The following is a 20,669-nucleotide window of genomic DNA, read 5'->3' as shown; positions in this document are numbered from 1 at the left end:
TTGTTATTATTTATTTTTACATTTTACAATGTTTTATATATAGTGGGATTCCACTTTGACATTTAAGCGATACTGTATTTTATACATGTACATTGAGTTTGTGCTTGTTTCCGCTTGTTATTTTATGATATAAAGTTTATTACAGGCATCATTTACATTTATGCTCTAACATTCTATTAGAGTTTGTTCAAGTCTTGTTCAGAAAAGTTGGTATGCATTTAAAATATTCGTGTTCTACCTTCTTAGTCTTGCGAAGAAATAAATTCACCACATATAAAAAGGCGCAAGTCTAAAAAACTTCAAGTATAGATACTTGTACTGTATTGTTTATCTTAATATCTATTAAATTAAGAAATCAGTTACATGTACATTATTTAATTTCACTGATTATAAGAGTTACTATGTAACTGCTTTAATGTACTTGTAATATGCATTTCATAAAACAACAGTTCATCTGGTACAAGTTCTGAATCCAGACGCAGGTAACAAATCTGTATTTCCCTACAGCCTCCAACCCTTTTACATTTATATTTCATGGGCATAGCTAACTTTCTACTTCCCTTTTTTTTGAGTTTTCTACTTTGAGGTCATAATTTTTATTTCTCCTTTTAGAACAGCTAAGATGTAATGCTAATGTACTCCCACTACAACTGACCATATCATCCTGTCTGTGTATAACACATAAACAGCATAGACCTGGATTTGCTGTCACATTATATAGACAAAGCTGGGATGTAATAACCTACTTCTACTACCATTTACCACATTAACCTGTGTATAACATATGAACAAATGTTTACAGCATAGACCCATTTTTTTATTATCACTTTTATGTACAGGCAGATGAAACTTTTATTCAAGTCGTATGTAGATCAGGCTTCTGTTTCACCATGAATTTGTATGTCTATATTTAGGGCATTTGATTGGTCAGCTGTTGGTTAAATGTTTTGCCAATCAGATCTCAGGATTAAAAAATAATTTTGGTGAACTGTTGGACAAATGGCATAGAACCTTATCTGCTATCCCATTATTAATGGCAAATCCTGGTCTATTCTGTTTGCAATTGGCCAATCTTTTTACCTGAGCAAATAAAGTTTCTTACCACAGTACATGTATGACAGCTGACCAGACTACATATTAAATATCTAGCCTCTTAAATGGCATTAGAGGATAACATTCTTGTTTTTGAGGAATGGTGCTTATTAGTAGTGGTTTTACTGCTGCAAAAAGGAGTTATGCCAGTGACTCAGGTAAAATGGATATTTGAGACAGTAAAACTGTCCTTAATGGTCCCCTCATATATTCATATGCAAGAATGTTATACCCATTATAACAAACATTTTTAAAAGTGATCTCAAGAAGTACCAGAATATGTAATTCTTAGTGCTGAATCATAGGGAGTGTCAATACATTATAAAGATAGTAAAATTACCCACAGTATATTGTCTATACTGTTGCAAATGTTAGATGTTCTATCAGTCAGAAAGTGTGAGTTTTATGTTTTAAATTCAGCCCATCAAAAAGCATTTTTTGCAGGTGTATTAGAACACACATTTGATTCTGCAACAATTATTTTTGATGTAACACTGAAGCAGTATAATTTACTAGCAGAAACCAACATTATTATTTACTTGCAGTATCAAACAGTATCATTTACTTGCAGTATCAAATAGTATCATATACTTGCAGTGTCAAACAGTGTTATTTACTTGCAGTATCAAATAGTATTATATACTTGCAGTATCAAACAGTGTTATTTACTTGCAGTGTCAAACAGTATCATATACTTTCAGTATCATACAGTGTTATTTACTTGCAGTATCAAATAGTATCATATACTTGTAGTATCATACATTATTATTTACTTGCAGTATCAAATAGTATCATATACTTGCAGTATCAAACAATGTTATTTAATTGCAGTATCAAATAGTATCTTATACTTGCAGTATCAAACAATGTTATTTAATTGCAGTATCAAATATTATCATATACTTTCAGTGTCAAACAGTATCATTTACTTGCAGTATCAAATAGTATCATTATACTTGCAGTATTAAACAATATTATTTAATTGCAGTATCAAATAGTATCATATACATGCAGTATCAAATATCATATACTTGCAGTATCAAATAGTATCATATACTTGCAGTATCAAATATTATCATATACTTGCAGTATCAAATAGTATCATATACTTGCAGTATCAAATAGTATCATATGTGCAGTATCAAACAGGTGGAATGAGAGAATAAGGAAAATATGATGAATACTGGTTTGTATATTGGGAGTGGGGAGAATGCTTATCACAACTTCTGACATTATTATATTCTGAATTGTGTTATAGTGGGGATGATTTTTAAAAATTGATCAATACATGTATCTGTTTTTTTTGGAATGAACAAAATGCCAGTTAAAACTGCTGATAGTGTTATTTACATGTATAACTAAGGTGTAATTAGAATGATAACAAATTTGATTACTACATGTTTTTGTGTGGGAATAAAAAAAATATCAGTTAAAACTGCAGATTTCATTTAATGCCAAACAATGAATGAAGAAAAATGTCTGCACTTGTATGTGTTTTAGAAGGGAATAAAGAAAAATGTCAATACTTGTATGTATATTTGAAGGGAATAAAGAAAAATGTCTGTATTTGTATGTATATTAGGATGGAATATGGAAAATGTCTGTATTTGTTTATATATTAGAAGGGAATAAAGAATAATTTCAGTACTTATATGCATATTTTTGAGTTGAATGAAGAAAAATGTCATTACTTTTTTGTATATTAGAAGAAATATCAGTACCTGTGTATGTGTGTGTGTGTGTGCATGTATATATATATATATATATATATATATATATATATATATATATATATATATATATATATATATATGAGGGAAATAAAGAAAAATGTCAGTACTTGTTTGTTTATTGGAAGGGAATAAAAAAAATATCAGTTAAAACTGCCAACTGCATGATGAACTGAGCTACATTATAGAAAGATCAGTACATGTGTACTTGTTGATTGGGGAAAGGGGGAAAGACATGAAATGCTAGTAAAAAATGTAGTTATGATTTTAGTTTACATAAATGTAATATTTTTTATATAACCTCATGGTATTTGTTTATTTACTTTTGCCAAGAAAGATATAATACTCAGACTCATGATAATTTCTTATAATCCATAGTATCATATTATCATACACTGGATACACCACTTTAGACAGAAATGGTTTTCATGTAAAGTTTTCGTTAATAGATGCTAAGAAATCAATTTTTTTTTAGCTCTACTGGTCATAGAGCAGAAGAGCTTATTCTGTTGCCCATTGTCTGTTGTCCATACATTAGCTAACAAAAATATATTGTTATTGGACATACATTATGGCCACCACAGTTGCCATCTTGAAAGTCTTGTCATTGCTATTCCTTCTGAATGGATGGTCATATCAGCATGGGATTTTTACTCAGTGTTTTCTTATGAGGTTTAGATGGTACTTAACTAACATGGTCCAAATCTGACATCAGTATGGCTGCCATGGTAGACATCTTGCAGTTCTTGTAATTGATACTCCTTCTGAACAGAAAATTATATTGACATGTTTTTCTTTCTTCACCAGAAGACTCTTTATGATGTCTGGTTGGTTGTAAATGAAAATGGCGTTGTGATGAATCCAATATACCACAATGCAGCCATTTTGAAAATCTTGTTATTGTTACTTATTCTAAATGTATGACTTATTGGCATGAGGTTTTGACCAGAAGACTTCATATGATGTCTAGTTGGTCCTGGGTGAAAATGGTTCTGGTATGAGGGAATTACTTGTTTGTATATTATAAGGGAATATAACAAATATCATTACTTGTATGGCCATTATCTTGTTGTCACTATTCCTTCTGGTCATATTGACATGATGTTTTCATCAGGAGACTTCTTTATGCCAGGTTGGTCCTAAATGAAAAGTGCTGATCTGATAGCCAGTGGTCACCATGGTAACCTTTTGAAAACCTTGTTATTGCTACAGTACTCCTCAACGGAATGTCATCTTGAAAAATATGTTATCATCGAAGAATATCAAAGATAGTTTCAGAGCCCATCAGCTAAAAGAAGAAACAGTCTTACCTTGGATTCCTGGAAATTCTGTTAAGCCAGTAGAATTTCAGTCCCTTTGAGGGACTTTAATTCAAATTTTTATAATTTTTGCCATGGGGTTAATGGTGGTACTGTAGTATATTTGGAATCATGTTGTAATGAAGCATGTTATAATGAGTGCAACAGCTAAACTATGGAGACGAGTCTGTTTTCCTCCCTTTTTTAAATTTTTGTTATGTATAGTATTTCCTCCCCCCTTGTACAATGGCTTTAGCATTGTTTGATAGATGCAATCTATAGCTTGTTAAATATTGCTTGTTGATGTTAGATGAAATATTTTGAAAATCTCCTTGCTTCAGTTTGATTTAACTTTGCTTGTATTTTTATATTGTTCCAGTTTTAATTTCTTCAGATTTTAGATTGAACAAAAGCTTGTTTTTGTATTTTAACATTTATTCTCCACTTTACGTTGAACTGAATCTCTCAATCTTCAGATTAAAATGATAACCTATATAAGTCACTTGACCTTGCCTGTAGTGTTGACTTGGCTTACTGTAGTACACAGGAAACAAACCTTGATACAGTTAATTTCACTTCCACAGAAGTGTCAGGAAACAAACCTTGATACAGTTAATTTCACTTCCACAGAAGTTTCAGGAAACAAACCTTGATACAGTTAAGTTCAATTCCACAGAAGTTTCAGGAAACAAATTTTGATACAGTTAATTTCACTTCCACAGAAGTTTCAGGAAACAAACCTTGATACAGTTAAGTTCAATTCCACAGAAGTTTCAGGAAACAAACCTTGATACAGTTAAGTTCAATTCCACAGAAGTTTCAGGAAACAAACCTTGATACAGTTAATTTCACTTCCACAAATGTTTCAGGAAACAAACCTTGATACAGTTAATTTCACTTCCACAAGAGGAAATAAGTGAGTTTCTAATAATACCTTCAAATAATTTGATAATTTTAAGATGCAGTTTGTTTCCTATACAGAGATTTAATTTCAGAGCAATGTACTTGCCATTGGGCTGGGAAGGTGTATGTCTTTAAAAAAACATAACATCTTAATATCTATTCCATATGCATTTGTGTCTGTGTGTATGTCTTGCTCAGCCACTGATATCATTTGCATCAATTTAAATTCCAACTCTGAGTGAACATTCCAAATACAAAATTAATACCATTGGATGGAGTATCTTTTGCATATTAACACTGGAGTTGTACAAACATTTCACAAAGTAAAAATTTCCTCCAACCTACAAGTTTCATACCTGATCACCATCACATTAATGACTTGATTTAATCAGCAGAGTGTGTATGAAATATTTCATTTCTAAAAGAAATATTGCAATTTTATATTTCTGTATTATATATATATATATATATATATATATATATATATATATATATATATATATATATATATATATATATATATATATATATATATATATATATATATCAAGTCACATTTGTTTTGCATTGAAGTAGCTATTCGTTTTTTGTACCACGCTGATCATAGATGAAGTCATCTTGTAGCAGTCAAACTCATGCATATAATGTAGAATTACTTTTGTTTGCATAAAAGATGCCATACTTGAAACACTGATAGCAGGGAAATAAATATCCCAATATTTTAGTTTGAAAGGAAATTTTCAGTGTGATCCATGCTGGCAGCAGTATCATGGGACAATTATTATTGACCAAGTGACAATCTTAGTTTCAGTTTCACTTGCAAGAAAATAAAATGACTGAGACAGATGTAAATCCTTTCTAGATGTTATTGTAGTTACAGTTGTGTGTGTGTATATATATATATATATATATATATATATATATATATATATATATATATATATATATGATGGTAAATGGGTTCTCTATTCATATAATGTTTTACTAATGTTATGTCTTCTAATTTTCCAGTCTTATGTTTGTCCCAAGTTCAGGGCTAATCTAATATAAATAGTCCCATTTAGGAGGAATTCCATTGATCCTACACTGAAAATTTTAGTGAACACCACATTAAGCATAATTTTTGTTTTTACCCTGAATGATCTCTGATCTTATGGAACTCAACATGACTATCTCTTTCTCTTGGAGAAACTATAGATCAGCCTTGGCTAGATGCAGAGTGTTGTATTCTGTCCTGACTAGGTTAGATGCAGACAGGTGTATTTTGTCCTGACTAGGCTAGATGCAGACTAGTGCATTCTGTCCTGACTAGGTTAGATGCAGACTAGTGTATTCTGTCCTGACTAGGTTAGAGGTAGACTGGTGTATTCTATCCAACCTAAACTAGGTGTAGATTGGTGTATTATGTTCTACCTCAACTAGGTGTAGACCAGTGTATTATTTACTACCTAAACTAGATGTAGATTGGTGTATTCTGTCCTGCTCTATGTTAGATGTAGATTGGTGTATTATGTTCTACCTAAACTAGATGTAGATTGGTGTATTCTATTCCACTTAAACTAGCAGTTTATTTGTGTATTCTATCCCACCTAAACTAGGTGTAGGACACACAGTACTAATTATATGGAAGAACTGTGAACCAGTCTAAAAATGGGTAAAGAAAAATAGAGTATATACGGGTTTGGTGGTCCATAATTGGTTAATAATGAAAATTAAAATTTTAGTGAAAATATCTTTTGAAAGCTTATCCTGTCTGTAATTTGAAAAAAGTATAGACAAAATTCTGTTGATGCAATTTTAGTATTTTTACAGGCTTGACTTAGGAGTACCCAATAATGAAAGTAGCATCTGATTCATTTGGTGCAGAATCAATAACATGTGTTTCATGCACATGTAGATTAAAAAAATGCCGCGGGTCATATGGTGTTATCCACACAGAAGCTTGCACCAAGGATAGTTGTGCATGGAGAAATGTCAGTCTGATCATCATCACCCAGAAATTTTTAAGTTATTGAATTTTGAATATGATGGTGTTTCCATGTTTACTATGGGAGTTGAATTAGTACCGTGACTCCTACAGATGTATGTATTCTGTTTTATGTAGTCTAGGTGTAGATTGGTGTATCCTGTAGTACCTTGGCCAGATGTAGATTGGTGTATCCTGTAGTACCTTGGCCAGATGTAGATTGGTGTATTCTTTTCCATCTAAACTAGTTGTAGTGTGTGTTTTTTTAAAGTATTAGTTTAAGAATTGAACTTCATATTTTATAGGAATAATGAAGTCTAAAATATAAACTTCATATTTTATAGGAATAATGAAGTCTAAAATATAAACTTCAGTTCTTATAAGTACAAATAGTTATTTTAAATTTGGTAAGAGAGTTGACTTTTTCATTTTAATAAAAAATGCATTACTTTCATAGTTGAAAAGCATTCAGTTTCTGTTTAAATTTATAATTGAGTCTTGTACAAATGGCAAAATATTTGCTGTTTTGTACTCGTTCTCCACTTCAGTTTTAACCAGTTTGGACTGATTGCTTTTTATTTACGAGTCCCAGTTAGTTCAGTATTAGGCTCCTAACCTAAGGATCTCATGTTCAATGCATGCCCAGGCCAGCCCACATTGCCTGCGACTGTCGTTGGGATGGGCATGTATCTCCGATTTCCATGGCTTGATATAGCCAGTAATTTGTTACAAATGCCAATTACATCAACAAAACCAACCCCAACCACCCCATCCACCATCATGGAAAATTTGGAATTAGACAAAGCACTATGAGTGTCAAGATAAGGCTCATCATTCCCTCAACTCCTTCCAAAGAATTACTGTCTATATTTGGTTTTAAGTCGAGTCCAACTGCAAACTGCACAGACCTAGATCTACCATCATGTAATGTGCCAGCAGATCTGGGACTGTGCAGATTGTCAGATAATAATCAGTAAAATAAACAATAAAGATCCAGATCTCTGGCACATTATGCTACAGAAGATGAGGATCTTTGTTCTTTGCAGTTTGATTTAACTTATAAAGGAGTATATATGGTACTTTCAAAAGCAAAGAGAGGACCCAGACAATGAAACTATATATTGAGAGAATGCAAATTTGAACTTGGAAAGAGGTGCTATGCAAGTCCAAGAGATGACGGAATTCTCATCATTAAGTATGATAACATAACATTGCAGACTTAGGGGGTCAAATATGGAGTATCTGTTTAAACTTATCTTTGAATCTTCCATGCTTGAAAACCACATGATCATTGTTAATATAGATTATATATAGCATCATTTATGAATAACTGCATTAAAAGTATGGCCCTCACACAAGTTGGTGCAGTTATTACCTGCCCCTGATATATATCCATAGGTGATGTATTACTAGAAGAATGAACTCAGTCAGTCATTAATTGTATTCTTGGACATTTGTGGTTGGTTATTAAGGGTGACAGAATGGTAAAATATATACTATTGTGGTGGTAGGCAAGGTGGTCTTGGATCAGGAGATGACCAACCCTGAGAGATGGCCAAGAGGAGGGTCACTGTATAAGATACAGTATTGCAGTATGTTTTGTGTTTATTCAACAACAAAGAATGAAAACTATGACATAATGCTTGTGATAGAGTTTGACTGAAAACATCATGTAGACAACACTTGTATAGAAATATAGTTTAAATTTGCATAATTGATTTGTATTTCTTTAAATTTATCTTTCATGCACATTTTATATTTGATTTATTAATAGATCCCTATTATTCAAAATACTATTCATTATAACCGCTTTAATTAGTAATTAGTTCTGTCACAATATATCCTAATTATCAATAGCATATCATATAGTTCACATGATGTTCCAAATATAGATATTTTTCAGTAAATCACCATATGTTATTGCTCACCTTGCATGCTTTCACCAGGAAAAGCCCCTCAAAGGCCGGCCGTAGATCACCCACACCAGTAACATCTAAGATACTGGCTGCTGATAGCGTAGACAAGTGAGTTTATGTTCAAAATCAGGTCAGCAGAGACCTGTGCACAGCTCCCTTTTCCGCTTCTGCACCTAATTCATTTAATAACCACTTGTAGTTCTTGATACAACTTTTGTACACATTTTGCAAGTGGTTGAAGCTGTCATTAATTCTGTCAACTTTGTGCAAGCAAGCCTCACTCCATTTTCTGCATTTTGCACTGTTCTAACTTGTAATCAGCATTTGTCTAAACCACCGTTGCACTTTTTTACATGATCTATGGTGATAGTTCTCAACAGATCTGTATAACTGTAACACACAAGTTCAGCTTCCCATTCCACTTTCCACAGTTATCTAACTTGTGTTATAGTTATCTCTAGTAGCTCTTTAAACAACCCCTGACACATGTTTACCATTGGTAGTCTTTCTCAGTGATTATGTAGAACAATCTTCAAATCTTCAACATTTAGGGATAGTTGTCACTAACCAACTCTTGCACACATTTTACATATGGTGATAGTTGTCAGTGATTATGTGTAACTGTAACACACAGGTTCAGCTTCACTTTCCACTTTCTGTGGTAGTCTAACTTGTGTTATAGCTAGCACAACCCTTTACACATGTTTAACCCTGGTAGTCTTTGTCAGTGCTTATGTGGAACACGGTCTCTACATGTTGAACATTTAGGGATAGTTGTCACTAACCAAATCTTACATGCATATGGTGGAAGTTGTTAGAGATTCTTTTGAACTGTCCTTAAATCTTGAGATTGTTGACATAAACTCTTGCACATGTTTAACATATAGTTATAGTTGTCATTAGTTCTCTACAACAGTCTTCAAATCTGAAACATGCAGTGATTGTTGTTACTAACCAAATCTAGCACAGATTTAATGTATGGTGGTAGTTGTCAGTGATTCTGTATATCACTTTCTTCAAATGTTTTAACTATGCAAAAAGTTGCTTCATAAAACCACCATGTTGTGGTGGTTGCAATGGTAGTTATCATTTATTTCTGTTTAACGCTCTTAGTTGGCAGTTTTGCTCATTTAAAACATCAGTTAATTGATCAGTCATGATGATTTCTACTACTTTCTGTATTTTATCTGAGTGTGTTTTGCATCCATTTAAATGAAATCGATGTTGTGTTTTGCATCCATTTAAATGAAATCGATGTTGTGTTTTGCATCCATTTAAATGAAATTGATGTTGTGTTTTGTTTTATATGTACTTGGTGTGCCATCTCATTCACTTCTATGTCATAATGTTCAATCATCATTTTTACTTTCATTTCACATTGTCACACTTCTTCATCAGTAATTTTTTATCTGTCAGAACTTTTCATTTTTTACATTGTAATTTATTTTCTGTCCTCAGAGCTTCGGATAATTTTCCTGTTAATGAGTAAAGCACTCATCTTTTTGAAATTTAATGAGTAACTAGCAATTATCATTGAGTATGGAAATCAATTTTTTATGACTCATTCTATTAAGAATAAACCTATATGTACACATTTAAGACATGTTCTATTTAGGATCAAAAATAAATGTAAATGGACCAGACATATATGTAGACATTTAAGACATGTTCATGTATGGACCAAACATATGTATAGACATTAAAGACTCTTTCATTTATAGACCAAACATGTGTGGACATTAAAGACTTGTTTATTTATGGACCAAACATATGTGTAGACATTTAAGACTTGTTCATGTATGGACCAAACATATGTGTAGGCATTTAAGACTGATTTTAATATGGACCAATGATATTTGTAAATATTTAACACAAGTTCAATTATGGACCAAACATTTGTAAACATTTAAGATTTCTTCAGATATGTACTGAACATATGTATATGTTAACATTTAAGACTCTTTCTATTATGGAACAAACGTATATGTAAAATGTAAGGACTTATTCAGTTATGCACCAAACAAATACATAAATGTTTAAGACTCATTATATTATTGACCTGACAAATGTGTCAACATTTAAGACTTGTTCTGTTATGGACCAAACATATGACTGTGTAAATCTTGAAGGCTTATTTTGTAATGGACCAAACATTTGTGTAAATATGCTTATATGCATGTTACTGAACTCTTTATCTTGGTGTAATGCTGTTGTCATCTACTGTCTCTGATTCTTTTGAAACTGTCCTGTCACCACCCACTTCTTCAAAAAAATGGTTAATATATTTTTCTTCAGTATAGGCCTACATCTCATATAATGTTTGAGATTGTCATATCGAAAGTTATGTGATGGAGTTTGAGACTGTTATATCAAAAGTTACTTGATGGAGTCTGAAATAGGGTGGCATTGCATTTTCAGTTCATTCAGTCAGTAGTACAAATATACTTGATTGAGTCTGAAATAGGGTGGCATTGCATTTTCAGTTCATTCAGTCAGTAGTACAAATATACTTGATAGAGTCTGAAATAGGGTGGAATCGCATTTTCATTTCATTCAGTCAGTGGTACAAATATACTTGATGGAGTCTGAAATAGGGTGGCATTGCATTTTCAGTTCATCCAGTCAACAAAGGCTATGTCAGCTTGAATTCTCAGATTGAAACTGTGAATCAACCTCAGAGTTATTAAAACAGAGTCCACTTCATCAGTGTCTGTTGACAGAGTCATTAAAACTCTGACTCCACCACAACTGTTTGCAGTGAAATATTCATTGAATCTTCAAACCCACCACTGTAACATCTATTTCTAGTGATAGCTTACCCTTAAATGGAATTGTGCATCCTCCACAACTTTTTCTAGTGATAGATTTTAAGTGAAATTGTCAATCCACCAGAACCGTGTCTTGTGAAAGATTCATTGAAATTATGTATCCACCATGACTGTTTCTAGCAAAAGAGTAATTTAAACTTGTTAATTTTAAAGCATTTGGATATAATATTTGGTTGCAGATTTGATGTTATCAAAGATACCCGTAAATTCCACTAGTTGCACCATTCCTTTAGATTCTTTAAGTCTTAGTAGATTATTGTATTCCTCTGTAAATGAGGATTTAAATTTATAGTAATTATCTGGTGGCAGTTATGGGTGTGTCATTGTGTCATTTGAAACTGTGTCAATCCTGTTGAAGATCTTTAGACCCTTAAGCATCAGGTATCTACCCCTCTGTTTTGTTATCTCATCTTAGCTTATGTAGTCTCATCAGATATCTACCTCTCTGTTTTGTTATCTCATCTTAGCTTATGTAGCCTCATCAGGTATCTACCTCTGTTTTGTTATCTCATCTTAGCTTATGTAGCCTCATCAGGTATCTACCTCTGTTTTGTTATCCCATCTTAGCTTATGTAGCCTCATCAGGTATCTACCTCTCTTTTGTTGTCTCAGCTTATGTAGCAGCATCAGAAACCTACCTCTCTGTTTTGTTATCTCATGTTACCTTATGTAGCCTCATCAGATATCTACCGCTCTGTTTTGTTATCTCATCTTAGCTTATGTAGACTTATCAGGTATCTACCTCTCTGTTTTGTTATCTCAGCTTATGTAGCCTCATCAGGTGTCTACCTCTGTTTTGTTGTCTCCTCTTACCGCATGTATCAGCTTCAGATATCTGATTCTGTTTTGTTATCTGAACTTAGTTTACATAGCACCATCAGATATCTAACTCTCTGTTTCGTTATCTCACCTTAGCTTATGTAGGTTCTTGCTGAGTCCATATTATTCTTTCATATAGGTATTTCTGGAATATTTTTGCCTTTCATCTCTGTATTCCATTTTCTGTTCATATATTATGCAATAGCACTATTAAAATCAATTATTGAATACAGTCTTATTTAAAACACAAATAGGACTTTCCTTAACACAGATCATTTCCTTTTGCATTTAACTCTTGTTTTCAATGCATTAAGAATGTTGGATTTCCTATTACTTTCTGTGCAGGCAGGTCAAAACCAAAACATCACCATTTTTGCAACTTACAGGTAATTGTATTTGTATTGTCTTGTGTTTTAGACCATACTTGCTGCTGGAGTTGGGCAGACTATGTTTGGAACTGGATTTTCCAAACTTGGCACAGGAGTGTGCTGATAACCTGAAAGCTACTAATATTAAGGTGAGTGAGTGAGTGAATGAATGAGAGAGAGAGAGAGAGAAAAAGAAAGAATATTCAGTCTTTTGACTTTGGTCATATTTTGCACATACCAGGCTAATTCCTCCAGAATTTTAGTTCTGTCTTTATTTTCAGTAATTTTAACAAATGCCTGTCTTTATTCACATTAAATGAAACCTTAGAGGTGTATCGTTAGACTTATAGTCATGGTCACTCTAAAAACTTAACCTAATTGAGAAATGAAATCTCTAAGGCATTTACTTGAACTGATAATCACTATCACTCTGTGGAGTATAAAATATATTACCCTTGAATGCAGAGTAAAAATTTAAAAGGAACTTGCATTATTGTGAATTAAAAGGCAGATAATCCTAAAAGTTCTAGCACATGTCCAAAAGAGTAGAGTGTTCTGAATGAATTTTAAGGGTGTTGCAAATGAATTCCAGTCCTGACTATGTTGATGTACCAATAGTCTTGATGTATCACAATGATATAATACAGAATGTCTTTGAATGAGTCCTGAATAATCCCATAGTAGTGTTTTCGTCCAAATTAAACAACAAGCACTTTGTAATTCCTATGAATAATTTTTACATTAAAGATTCATCTCAGATTATATCTGAACACAACAGTAATTCTACAGACTGAAATTAAAGAAGGAAGGAATAATCTTGTTGATTTCAAACTGATGTGCATCTACACTTGACCCAGATTGAAATAACATTTGTGAAAAAACTAATGGAAAATTAGGCCAAACTGTAAACAGATTCATTTCCAGAATATTCTAAGGTCATAATCAAGGTTAGGTCTTGAACTCAAGCCCAATTAAATATCTATCGATAACTTACAAAGAAGACAAAGAGCAGGCATGCATTAAAACTTATACTCAGTCATGGAGAAGGTGGATAATTTATTATTATTATAATGATGACTATTATTATCATTATCATAGGAACCAGGATTTTTTCTGGAGCTTGAGTTTATGCAGTGTGAGATGACTGTAAAAGGTCTGGGGGACAAACAAGAATCTTACCAGAAGAACACTGTGGAGGTATGTGCACTATAACAATTACGTAAATTTTCCACTGAATATGTTTAAAAAATTGTCATAGATTTATAATTAGTTACATTTATGTAAAACTTGTCTTGGCATCAAGAGGCTTGATTCAAATAATCTTCACAACATTAAAATACATTGAAAATGTAAGTGTGCTGAGTAATTTATATTCACACCAAGTTATTGAAAGACATTCAAGTCTCTTGAAAATGTAACTGTAATAAGTAATTGATATTCACACCAACTTTTTGAGAGGCATTCAAGTCTCTTGAAAATATAACTGTAATGGGTAATTTATATTCACACCAAGTTTTTGAGAGACATTAAAGTCCTTGAAAATGTAAGTGTACTGAGTAATTTATATTGTTTTATCTGTGGTCTTAAACCAAGTAACAGGCAAAGCAAAACCAACAAGTTCAGTAAAATTCAACAAAAAGAAGGCAATGTAATAATTTAAAAGGACATTAGAGTTTTGTGAATTAAATACAAAATAATCCTAAAAGTTCTACCACAAGTTCAAAAGTAAGAATTTTCTGAATGAATTCCAGTCTTGAATTGCTGATGTACTGTTAGTCTTGAAAGTACTGTTGTACTAATAGTCTTGTTGTATCACAATGATAAAATAAATACAGGATGTCTATGAATTAATTCATAATAATCCCCAAAGTAATATTTTTTGTCCCAACGTCAATGAACACTTTGTAGTTCCAATGAATAATTTAAATAAATGATGCCTCTCAACCTATATCTGAACACAACTAAAAGTGATTCCACAGAGACTGATATTAAAATAGGAATGAATCATTTTGATTTTCAGAACATAATATAAAAACCTATGACACAACAAGATGATCAGGATGTGGGTTATAAGTTCGCTTACAGAACTTTTTAAGGTTGAAACACAATGTTTACAAATATTATCTTAAAGTTAAGCTCACAGCCATGGACAAAAGTTACCTATTGTTAAAAATTTATTTACAGATGACCATTATCTTAAACTACAACCTACAATCATGCATAAAAGTTAAGCAGACACTATAGATGCACATTACAATATTCACACCAAGTTATTGACAGACAATCAAGTCCCTTGTAAATGTAAGACTGCTGAGTGATTGATATTGATGCCAAAATTTATTTTAAGATAAGTATGACATGCAGACTGGTTAAAATGAAATATGACATTAGCTTAATGCCTAAAAGTTTATGTTAGCTTTTTGCAGCAAGGTTGTTCATAATTGGTTTAATTAGAAATATTAAATTTACAAACTGGTTATCATCTCATATATAATTATTGTATCCTCTGATTTGTTGTATCTAGGTCCGACTTCAATCGATCAAACAGTGTGAGGAGGCAATCATGAATGCAGTTCGTTTGGGTAATCCAAACGTGATCCAGGTGGGATGTGTTACCCAGTGGAATTTGTGTCTACCCCTTTTACAAGCCAACCTACGACACCATGTCCGGAAGCCACTTACACAGATAGCAGAGGTGCTGGAAAACATCCAGAGGTAAATAAATACACCACCAGTTACCCCAGCATGTGGCAATGTTGTGTGTAATTTGTTAAATGTATTTTGTTTTTAGATTGGATATTAATACTCATATAAGTAGGTCACAATGACTTTCATTTTCTGGTATATTATATTATTGTGTGCAGTGCATGCTTAGCCATTTAACAATGTCATCATCAGCAATGTGCAGAGCCTGCAGTCCACCGGAGAACTTTGTCAGGGAACATTTGTTCACAATGTGTGACATGGTCTGAATAGCTCCACAGTAACAGGAAGAGTTAGCAGCCTGGCCCCATTGGACAAGGTTGACTACAGAACAACCCTGTCCTGTCTGAAAGCTGTTCAGTGTGGTCCACAGATGACATGGAAGGTTGAAGCCAGGAGGGCAGACAGATGGCACAGCTACAAGGGGGTGGTTTAAAACATCTGTTGAAGACCACTCAACCCTCCATGCAGAAATAGTTGTCATATCCTCCAGCAATGGACCTAACCAGGTTGGGCATCTTGAAGTCAAGCAGACTGCTGGATGTGAGGTGATGTCTATGTACAGTGGATGTTTCTCATTGGCATAGACCTTAGCCAACACTTTTGTGGTTGCTTCCTGGCCACGTAGAGGAGGAATATTGCTGAGTACTGGCAGCCATGGTAAAGGAGTAGGATGAAGTGTTCCAGAGATTATGCTTATTGTTGTGTTGAACTGGACATCAATTAACTTGGTGTGGGATGATCAAGCCCAGACAGGAGCACAGTACTCAGCTGTCGAAAAACAGAGGGCCAGTGCTGATATCTTGTATGTCTGAGCACTAGTGCCCCAGGTTGAGCCAGCTAGTTTGCAGAGTAGGTTGTTTCGAGTGCTAAATTTGGCTGCAGTTTTCTTCAGTTGGTTGTAGAATGAAAGTGATCAGTCCAGAGTCACATCTTGGTATGTTGGTGTCGGGTCATATTTTATTTGCTGCCCATTGAGGAGGATGCAAAACTCATGGTTACCTTTTGCATTGTTAAGGTGGAAGACGCTGGAGACTGTCTTTGTTGCACTTGGCTGTAGACACCATTTCTTGAAGAAGTCTGTCATATCATCCAGGTCATTGTTCAGTATCCCCCTCAAGCTCAGCAAATGAGCGACTTTGGGTCCTGAGAGCAATGTCATCTGCATACATGAACTTGCGCAACTGTGTTACAGGTAAGTCATTGATATAGACCAATTCTTTGGAGAATCAGGTGCTCCAGTACCTTAGAACAGACTGAAAGTGAGGAGGTTGGCTGATAACTCGCTGCATTGTTGGGATCTTTGCCAGGCTTTTGTATTGCAATAATCTTTACTTGGTGCCACAAAGTCAGCATGCACTTTTCCCTTACAAACCAGGTGTGAAAAGCAGCAAGCTATTCTTTTGCCTTCAGGCCAAGATGCTTCAGGAACTCAGGCAAGATGTTGTCAGATCCTGCTGGTTTGCCTGATTTGATGCTGCATTGCACCGTTTCAAGTTCTGTTGTAAATGCCTCTGGAGTATTTTGATCTAGTTCATCTGACTTCCAATGACAGTATTGTTGCCACTCATCTCATATCTGACGTCGGTGCTGTTTCTCTAGGGGTGCTTTTGCTACTTGTAATAAGTGACTAGCTACAGCATTTGGCTTGATGACAGGGTGAGCATGACCTGGTGGTTGCTCAGCGGTGCCAAGTCTTCGAATCAAGCTCCAGCATTTCTGGCTGGAGCGCTTAAAGTTGAGTGATCTTGTAGTTTCCACCCAGTGAGTGCACCTGGCAGTGTCCAGGGAATCAATCAGGTGATCAGCTATGTCTATGTCCAGATGCTTCATATTAGTTACTGTACTAAAGTTGAGAGTCATGAAGAGACTTGAAGTGAGATAAGGCATTCTTGAAATTCTTATTTTTATGGGTTGTTATTAATAGATTGAGTCTATTTGTTATAGCAATCTATTGTTTTTATGTGCTGTTATTAACAAATTGATTTTGTGAACATTTGTAATAACATTCAGTTCTTTTTTGGGGGCTGTTATTGATAAATTGATTCTGTGAATGTTTGTAATAGTAATCTGTTGTATTTGTGGGCTGTGTTTAATAATTGATTCTATGAATATTCATAAGTATATCATTCTGATGGGAATACTTAACATTTTACATATTTCCATAGGAGCAGATGTGATGGTATTTAACTTGATTACTGACATTGAATGTTCATTTTTCCATACAAGACAAAGAATTTTTGACTGGAATTTTCAATTATTAGTTACTTTTAACTTTCAGCAGATATTCTTTATCAGGAACTGGTTCCAATTATTAATTTCTCCAAAACATGTCATTAAATTATCAAGACGTACCTATTAACAATTTGCATATGTCATAAATATATTTAAACATGACTCTTGACAATTGGCATGTGCCATAAAATTATCAAGGCATAACTATTAACAGTCTGTGTCATAAATTATCTAAACATGACTATTGACAATCTGCATGTAACATAAGCATTTCTAAACATAATTTACAGTATACACATATCATAAACATATAAAGACAACTGTTAACAATATACATGAATCAGAATGTCAGGATGTAACTAATGACAATGAACACATATCATAAAAATTCAAAACATTATTGTTGACAATATAGTTTTATCTATGACAATAATGGTGACATCTTTTTTTTATAGCTTGCTGATACAGTTACGATGTCAGGTGCATACTGAGCTTGCTAAATGTGAGGAGGACAATGAGCAGATACAAGGTGCCATGGACCACCTCAAAAAGGTAAATAACTATAGCTGGATGGGCAGTACCACTGAAATTTACTGCAGATCAGCTTTTATATACATCCTTATATTTTCTTGAAAATTTGTGAGGGCATTCTATTTATGAAATTAGATAGAGTAGTATAGAATGTTCCAAACGAATTCCAATAGTCTTTAATGCGCTGATTAACTAATAATCTTGAATGTGCTGATGTACAAATTGTATTGAAAGTATTGATGTACTAATGGTCTTGAATGTGTTGTTGTACTACACCACACTGATACAGTCCAGTATGTCTTTGAATTTAGATCTCATTGATCCCAAACTAGTATTTTCAGTCCAAAATATTGGTGAGCACTTTGTAATTCAAATGAATAAATTCAGTAAATAATTCTTTTAGAATTACATCTGAACACAACTACAAAGTTCAGAATGAATTCCAATAATCTTGATTGTGCTGATGTACCAACAGTCTTTGAATGTGTTGTTATATCACAATGATACAATCTGGTATGTCTTTGAATAAGTTCTCACTAATCCCAAAGTAGTGTTTTAGTCCAAAATATCAATGAGCACTTTGTAAATCAGTAAACTACAAACTCTGATCATAGATTCTCAAAGACTTATATGAAACAGGAATAAATAATTGCATGCCAAATCTTCTATACTAATTTTCATGACATAAGACAACACAATTTCCTGGGCAAAATCCAAGGGCTTGAACTCAAATTTAAGTGAATATCTTGTTTACTGCTTAAAAAGCTTTACAAAAATCAGGTATGCATTACCCTCAATCATGGACCAAAATTAAGCACTCAATATAGATAAACATAACACATGCTGTACCAGTATTGTATATGAGATGTCACTCCTAGCATCAGTATGGCTCCAATAACAAACCAGGGGAAGATTTTTTTTATATAGATTTCTTCTCCATGATGGCCAAGCCACTTTTGATCAAACTTGGTAGCAATGTTTCTTAGGACATGTTCAACCAGAATTTGTCTTTATGGAACCCCTGGCAATGGCGTGGATTACATGGCAACCAGATAGAGAACATGTTTTTGACATCTTCAGCATGGCTTAGCCAATTTTTATTAAACATTGTAGGACTGTTCCTGAGATTATGGTGTGACATAATTGTATTAGGAGTGGCTGCCCTTGCAATGGTGGGATTTGCTGGCAACCATTTGGAGAGCCTACAAATTCTCCCATCAAGTATGGCTGTTGATACTAACGTATAGAAATATATAATGACTTTTGTTTTTAAACCTTCTCTATTATGTAAGATCCATTTTTTATGCAGAGTCCCAGCATAATCACCTTTCACATTGATTCTAATACAATATCAGGTTAAGGTGAAGTTAGAAAGAGTAGAAACACTGTTAAATAACATGTCAAAGACTACTAGGTTCAATCATATAACTAGAAATTACCTTAACAAGGTTGTTTTTCAACTCAAGTTACCAACCTTACTACCACTACATTTGTTATTTAACTAATGTATGCCAGGTGAGTAGTGTCAGGCCTTCTTAGGCCTCTTGTCTTTTATTCTATTTCCAGTCTTGAACATCTTTTCCTCAGCTGCAATAGGTAAGAGATAGGGATCTCTTTTAAAGGCATTGTCATCATTGTTGTAGGTGTGAGTCTTAAGCTTTTGCTTCAAGTTCAGTTTCTTTGACACAGTTAAGTCATCTTGGAGGGTACTACTCACCATGGGCAAAAACAGGTCATGGTGAACTACTTTTAATGCTTCAGTGATTACTTCAGGTTTTTACAGTCAGCTCAGTTTCTCTGACACTGTTGTTTGTACACATAAAATACGATGGGCATGTTGATGTTTGAGCCACTGTTCACCATCCAATGGCAAATGTTTGGTCACAGTGGCTTACATTTCACACTCCAGTGATTATGTTAGTTTCTATAAGTAGCTCAATTTCTATGACACTGATGTATGGACAATCAAAACACTTGATGGCTGTATTCATTTTAGAGGGTACTACTCATCACATACAAATGTTAGTCACAGTTATCTACTTTTTAAAGCTTTGGCAACTTTGAAAGGTTTTTGGATTATGCCACTAAGGAGGAGGCAAGACATAGCATTCCATATACTTTTTGTTTTAGTTTTCTTTGAAAAAAGAAATTAAAGATTCTTATTAACAGAATCTGAGAAATAAAACAGTTATGGTATTCAGTCTCTAATTGTTCTGTTCCATTTATCACATATTCAATAAATTTTCTTGTGCACTTAATTTGTCTATTTTCCATCTGTTT

At 33.5% G+C, this 20,669-nt stretch overlaps 2 protein-coding genes across 3 annotated transcripts in view; one reads left to right on the top strand and one right to left on the bottom strand.

The window, feature by feature from the left end:
- Positions 1-8,984, bottom strand: part of LOC149795077 (PACRG-like protein) — an 87,119-nt gene extending 78,135 nt beyond the window's left edge. The window contains exon 1 of the mRNA XM_089964781.1: positions 8,918-8,984. Within this exon, the coding sequence (XP_089820907.1) occupies positions 8,918-8,924 (7 nt within the window). The 5' untranslated portion in view covers positions 8,925-8,984. The remainder of the gene's footprint in view (positions 1-8,917) is intronic.
- Positions 1-20,669, top strand: part of LOC149795075 (cilia- and flagella-associated protein 46-like) — a 218,449-nt gene that overhangs the window by 32,115 nt on the left and 165,665 nt on the right. For both annotated transcript variants that reach the window (XM_089964780.1, XM_089964779.1), the window contains exons 10-15: positions 450-482; positions 8,936-9,013; positions 12,970-13,069; positions 14,019-14,117; positions 15,445-15,635; positions 18,314-18,410. In XM_089964780.1, the coding sequence (XP_089820906.1) occupies positions 450-482; positions 8,936-9,013; positions 12,970-13,069; positions 14,019-14,117; positions 15,445-15,635; positions 18,314-18,410 (598 nt within the window). The remainder of the gene's footprint in view (positions 1-449; positions 483-8,935; positions 9,014-12,969; positions 13,070-14,018; positions 14,118-15,444; positions 15,636-18,313; positions 18,411-20,669) is intronic.

Source organism: Sinohyriopsis cumingii, chromosome 7 (genome assembly GCF_028554795.1).
Source record: "Sinohyriopsis cumingii isolate HCF-2022 chromosome 7, ASM2855479v2, whole genome shotgun sequence".
Lineage (NCBI taxonomy): Eukaryota > Metazoa > Mollusca > Bivalvia > Unionida > Unionidae > Sinohyriopsis > Sinohyriopsis cumingii.
Note: the sequence above shows the minus strand (reverse complement) of the source record. Positions and strands in the feature narration are given on the sequence as shown.